At 59.5% G+C, this 6,000-nt stretch overlaps 1 protein-coding gene across 1 annotated transcript in view; it reads left to right on the top strand.

Moving 5' to 3' along the window:
• The first annotated feature begins 313 nt into the window (after positions 1 to 313).
• The window catches only part of WNT3A (Wnt family member 3A), a 47,149-nt gene continuing 41,462 nt past the window's right edge, over positions 314 to 6,000 (top strand). Inside the window, exon 1 of the mRNA XM_067730142.1 lies at positions 314 to 496. Coding sequence (XP_067586243.1) covers positions 426 to 496 — 71 coding nt within the window. The 5' untranslated portion in view covers positions 314 to 425. The remainder of the gene's footprint in view (positions 497 to 6,000) is intronic.

The following is a 6,000-nucleotide window of genomic DNA, read 5'->3' as shown; positions in this document are numbered from 1 at the left end:
CAGCTGCCCATCTGGCACAGCGCAAAGCTTGGAGCCGGCGCACCCGCGCACCCCCGCGCACCCCGCGGCCACGGGAGGGGCCCGCGCTGAAGCCGTCACCGAGCTAGCTCCCAGGGCCCCGCCCGCCCCCTGCCTGCCCCGCCCCGGCCCAGGCCCCGGCGGGCGCCCCCCGCGGCGCTGCCCCGCCCCCGCCGTCCCGCGCCGCCCCGGGCCCCGGCCCGCCGCCCGGCCGCCGTCCCACCTGGCGCAGCGCCGCCCTCGGAGCCCGCGCACCCGCGCACACCCGCGCACACCCGCGCACCCCGCGCACCCCGCGGCCGCAGGAGGGCCCAGCGCCGCCGCCCGCGAGCTCCCAGGGCCCGGCCCGCTCCGGCGCCCGCGCTCTCGGGGCGGACTCCTGGCCCTCCGAGATCTCCCGCCCGGCGATGGCCCCGCTCGGATATTTCATATTCCTCTACGGCCTGAAGCAAGCGCTGGGCAACTACCCGATCTGGTGGTGAGTGAGCCTTCCTCACGTTCTCCCCGGCCTCTGTGCGTCCCCCAGCCGCCGTCCCCTCGGGCAGGGTCCCGCGGTGGCCCAGAGCCCGCGCTCTGCCCAGCCCTCCTGTTCCGAGGGTGGTTTGTTTTCCTTGGCGGCCAATTTCGACCTGTTCGGGCCGGGGCTGGGACGCGGGTGGCGGAGTTTCCGCGGACATGGATCCCTCGGGCATAGAGGGGCTCCCAGCGTCGGACGGGATGAGCAGTGAGCTGGGGAGAGGCAGGAAGTGGGACAGCACAGATGGCATGAAAGCTCGGGCACCAGAGGCCAAGAGAAGCCAGGAGGGCGAGCTGGGAGAGGGAGATCCGCCTGAGACTTTCCTTAAGGACATGTCTCACACACACACACACACACACACACACCTTAAAACAAAGTCAGTGAGACAAGACCGAACAGCTCGGAGCAGCGTAGTTACGTAAAGACTGCGGGGACCCGGCCGGGAGTGGCGGGCGCATTGGGGCCAGCACCCGGCCCTCCTGCGCCTTCCTGCCGCTGTCCCGACCGCGATGCTAAGGAGGGGCTTCTGGAGAGGTAAAGAGGGAGAAAGCATCGCGTTTGAAGGCTCCTTAGTGAGAGGCTCCACGAACCCACATCTGAGAGGGCTGGGGCGTTCCGTCTTCCACCCCAGACAAGACACATTCCCGTGAGACCCTCCTAAATCTGGCGATGGAAGTGCAGATAAACCAAGGGAAGGGTCCTGAGGGTCTGCAGCACATATCATGAGGGGAGGAGGGAAGCGAATTTGGTAGAGCTCCCACGGGCAAGGGCCACCCCGACTCCCCAGTGGAGAGGGGAGGGGCGCTTTGAGATGCCCAACATTTGACGAACACAACTGGGGGGAATGCGGGAGCCGAGCGGCCTGGGCGCGCCGCTGGAGGAGACCCAGATCGGAGACAAGCCTTCACACACACATGCGCGCGCGCGCGCGCACACACACACACACACACACACACACACACACACACACACACACACAGCCAGGAACTCTCTCGACGGCTTGCCTGGAATTATAATAATTACGCCGAGGGGAAGTTGGGGCGGGGGGAGACTGAGTGAGCCGAAGTACATCTAATCCGATAATAATTTTTCTCTTCGAGATTGTTCAGGAGCGGGGGCGCCCTAGGTGTGGGGCGCGGGTCCAGGCGCAGCCTGGCGGGACGGGGCGGGGCAAGAAGGAGGCACCGGCGGGTACGAGGGCCTGGGAGAGGTGGCGGGGCGGCGGGGACTTGCTTCGGGGACCCCCGCGCGTCCCGCACCCCCGCGGCACCTGCAGCGCCCGGTCGTCTTCTGGAGCACAGGATGCAGCGGGCGTGCCTCTTGACGCGGGGACACTGACGCCGGGGGAACCAAGGGAGCGCGTCTGAGAGAGCCCCGCGGCCGCCCGCTCCCGCGCAGGCTTCTAATTAGAACCCGCCGCCGCCGCCGCATTCCTGGGCGCTAGTGGAAGCGCTTTCGCCCCTGCGCTTCTTCCATAAACGAGGGCCGTGTCACCAGCCTCTGGCCACCCTACGCGGTGGAATCTTTGTCCTTTTGGCCCTGAGTGTCCCTGACCTTGCTCCCCTCAACACACATATGTCACCCTTTCCACCTGGGCCGTATGTGTTCCATTTGAGAGGATCCTGGGACATGCTTGGTGTATCCGGCATTCTCCAGATCCGTGGGGAGGGGCGTCCCCTCCCCACCGACTCCTGGTCCGTGACCCACCCAATCAGGAGTCTAGAGCAACCTTTTGGCCCCAGAGGGAAGACGGCGCCATGGACCCCCCCACACTTTGCTCTCCATAGGATTCTCACATTCAGTGATTCTCTTGTTTCCTGGGAAGAAGCATCTTCGGTGGCCACAACCTCAGGGCTTACTGAGGACCAGCAGTTTCCTCTCCTTCTCCCCTCTGCCCCCAGGCTGGACACAGGAAGGACGTGGTGTCTCCACAGTGGACATGAGCGTAATGAAAAGGAGGGCTCACAGAGAAAGAAATGGAGTTTCATAGCAGGCGGAAGGCTTTCTATCTTCATACCCTACCTGATGGAGTTTCCCACAGGTGGCTCCTTCTTTCTCTTGCCAACCCCCTCTCCCACTTCCCTCCCTTCCCCAAGTGAGGCCTTGGAGGGAGACCCTCTCTCTGTAACTTCTCACCTTCACACTCAGCCTCCCTAATTGGTATTCTGTTTCACCTTCCCTCCCCAAAATAAAGCCACTGTTCTCATCACTTCTCTCCACCCCACCCCCAGCTCCTCGCATATGAAAGTGAAAGTGACAGGGACTTCCTCACCTGGAGAAACAAGGAAACAACCCAAATTGGGAGTAATTAGGCTTTGAAGTTGGTGTGGTCTTGGTGGGAGGGTGGAAAGAGAGGAGGAGGTGGTGCTGCATCCTGTGGGAATTTAAAGAGCCAACTGCCTCCCCGGGACCGTCTCGGAAGAGTGTCCTTCACGCTAGATGCTCAAGGTCCAAAGGCAGGTCCCGACAGAGGCACAGAGAGACAGCCCTAAGACCAGAATGTTGAAAGCTACGGAGACCTCCAAGAGGTCTGTGCTCCTTGTGTGACAGACAACGGGGTGGGGGGTGGGATCCAGAGAAGAGACCTGGGAGGTGACAGGACAGAGGCCTGGGCACCTGACCCCAGAGGCATAGCATGGCCAGGCGCCAGCTCCTCACAGGGCCATGTACTGCAAACCTACTGGGAGGCCCTAGCCCCCTCCCCCTCACTCCCCTTGTCCAGACTGAACTCTTGTTTAATTAGAATTGATCGGAAGGATCCAAGCGAACCAGGAACAGGCATCGTGGTCAAGGGGTGAAGACCAATACCCAGTGTGCACCTGTGCTCCATGATGTGCTTTGGGCACCTGCCTCCTACTTCCCGTGTCTGGGCTGAGGGCATCTTGTGATCCCCCTGTGGCCTAGCCAGGGCCCTGGAGGTCAGCCTGTTTTCTCCCCTGCCCCCTCACCATGGGGCCAGGCCCCTTCATTTCCCCCCCCCCCCAGGTTGCAGTGCTCCACTCCCGCCATCTTCTGCCTCTGTTCTCACTGCCCTCCCACCCTCTGCTCTAACCCCATACCCTTACTGCCCCCAGAGCTCCAGCAGCAGTGCTTTTACCTGCCCAGAGAGCCCGGTCCCCCTTTCCCTATCGGGACCCCCTTCCTGCCACCCAGCTCCTCACCAGTTTCTGAGGGACCTAGGGCTCCCCAGCACTGAGTGGCACCTGGAGTGGACATCACCCCAGCTGGCCTGGGAAGTTCCCATGTTCACGTCCCGTCGTCTCCCACCCCTGGGCCAGCTCAGTAGCCTGAGACATGCTCCCAGTGCAGCATTCTCTGGTTCTCCCACCTTTCACTGCCTCTTCACCCTCCTCCTTAGTCCCCGGCACCCCACACTCATGTGCACGCAGACACCCTGCTCTGAGAATGTGTCCAGACCCCAAGGAAGGCCAGCTCAGTTGTCACCTGCCCCCCACCTTCTAGAACCTCCTCTCTGCACAGCCTTTCCTGGCGCCAGCCCCACTGGTTCTTCAGGCCCAGGGGTCTTCTCAGTCCCAGGTGGGACATAGGCTTCCCTCAGTGGGACGCACTATTTGGGGGTGAAGGTGCATGTGGAGTTCAGGGAGAGTGAACAAGGGCTCTGGAGGCACTGCCCAGGTCCCACAGCCTCAAAGGGTGGGTGAGGCGGGGGCTGAGGAGGAGGAGGGATGAGCACACACAAGGTGAGAGGCTGCCTGTGTCAGATGACACATGGTAGGGCTGAGCAAGGCTCTGAGGCTTCTCAGGCAGGCAGGGCCCAAGCAAGCAAGACTTCCTGAGCTGCCCTGCCTCTGTGAGCCTGCACCACTGCGAGTCCCTCCCCAGGGCAGCCCTGTCCCTCCCTCCAGTCCTTCCTTCTCACTCTGCCCTGTTTGCCCGTCCCTCTCTCTCTATGTTTCTCTCTCTCTCTGTGTCTCTCTACCTCTCTGTCTCTGTCTATCTCTCTGTCTCTCTGTGTGTCTGTCTGTCCCTGTCTGTCTCTGTCTCTCTGTCTGTATTTATCCCTCTCTACCTCTGTCTTTGTCTCTAGCTCTCTCTGCCTCTCTCTGCAGCTCTGAGGCTGGTGATGGTAGTGGCTAGCCTATGAAACTAGAGAAATCCAGACACCAGTTCGACACCCCCAGTGTTGTAGGATCTCAGGGTGCTGGGAACGATGTTCCTCCGCAGAACCACCAATGCACATCCTTGTCTTGAGGAGCAATGTTAGAAACAACCATAGGTAAAACATATGTGGTCAGAAAACTTGTTTGGTACCACCAAGTTCGATACCCATCATCTTGATTCCTTGACAGCCCACCACGGCACACGCTCCTTCCAGAGCACAAAAGCACCACTCATCTCTCACATCCAGCTCTCTCTGACTTGGCCACCTAAACACTTGGGACTCTGTCTGGGGCTCAGGTGCAGCAGCTTCTCCCAAGCTGGCTAACCCTGCATTTTACTGAGCTTCTTGTCATTTTTTTAAAAAATAATTTTCTTTTATTTGCACAAGCCTGCTGGAATTCTTTGTGATGGGGAAGAGGGTGAATAAATACAGTTGAGGAGGAATACAGGCTGGAGGGGTTGTAAAACCATACTTTCCACGGTGGGTCCCAATGACAAATCTCCAGCCTGCAGGAATAGAATTGCCTCGTTCCAGAGGGGCTCTGCCACCATCCTGCAAGTGTGGCCCGGGACAGGGCAACCAGGGCTTGGATGTACCACCTGTCCATGAAAGTATCAGTTATACTCAAAATGTAGTCCACAGACCAGAGCCCATCCGTGAATGGTTGTCCATGGAGAAATAAGAACGGAAGTTGAAAATACGTGTTTGGGAACAGTCGTGGCAGTTTTTTAAATGTATTATTTTGTGCAGCATTTTAATGTCATCTATAAGAATGGGTTAGAAATTTAAAAAAAAAAAAAACCAAACCAAGTTCTGTAGCTAGTTTGAGAAGCCAAAGCCCCCCACGGTAGGCAACCCCTGCTGCGCCCAAGTCTGGGATCGTCCGTATGGACCACATCCCCTCAAGGCTTTGCCACCCAGCACTTGCCATTTGCGCTTTGGAACCAAATGCCAGAGTTTGTATTTGCCCCTTTTAAGTGTGGTTGAAGGACTGGAGCCACCCATTGTTGAGAAGTGTCAGGGGAAGACCCCCACTGCTGTTCAGTGTGTGAGAGGCTCTCGGGGAAGGAGGACTGGACTTCTGTGCGGCTCCAGCAAAGGCTGGGAGCAGAGGCTACAGGTGACCAAGAGGCCGATTTTGGCTCAGTATAGGAAAGGCTTCCTGGGTCTGAGAGTGGTGGTGGTGAGCTGCCCGTCCCTGGAGAGGTAGAAACAGAGGCTGAGGAAGGAGCAGCCTGCTTTGGGTGGAGGGTTCCCATGGACACGTCAGCGGCTGAGAATCCGAGGTTTACAAGGCCCACATCCTCCCCCCACCCCCACCGTGGTCAGCACTGCAGCTAAT

The sequence above is a fragment of the Pseudorca crassidens genome, chromosome 3, assembly GCF_039906515.1.
Source record: "Pseudorca crassidens isolate mPseCra1 chromosome 3, mPseCra1.hap1, whole genome shotgun sequence".
NCBI classification, from domain to species: Eukaryota; Metazoa; Chordata; class Mammalia; order Artiodactyla; family Delphinidae; genus Pseudorca; species Pseudorca crassidens.
The sequence above is the reverse complement of the archived record's forward strand: the minus strand, read 5'-3'. Positions and strand labels throughout refer to the sequence as shown.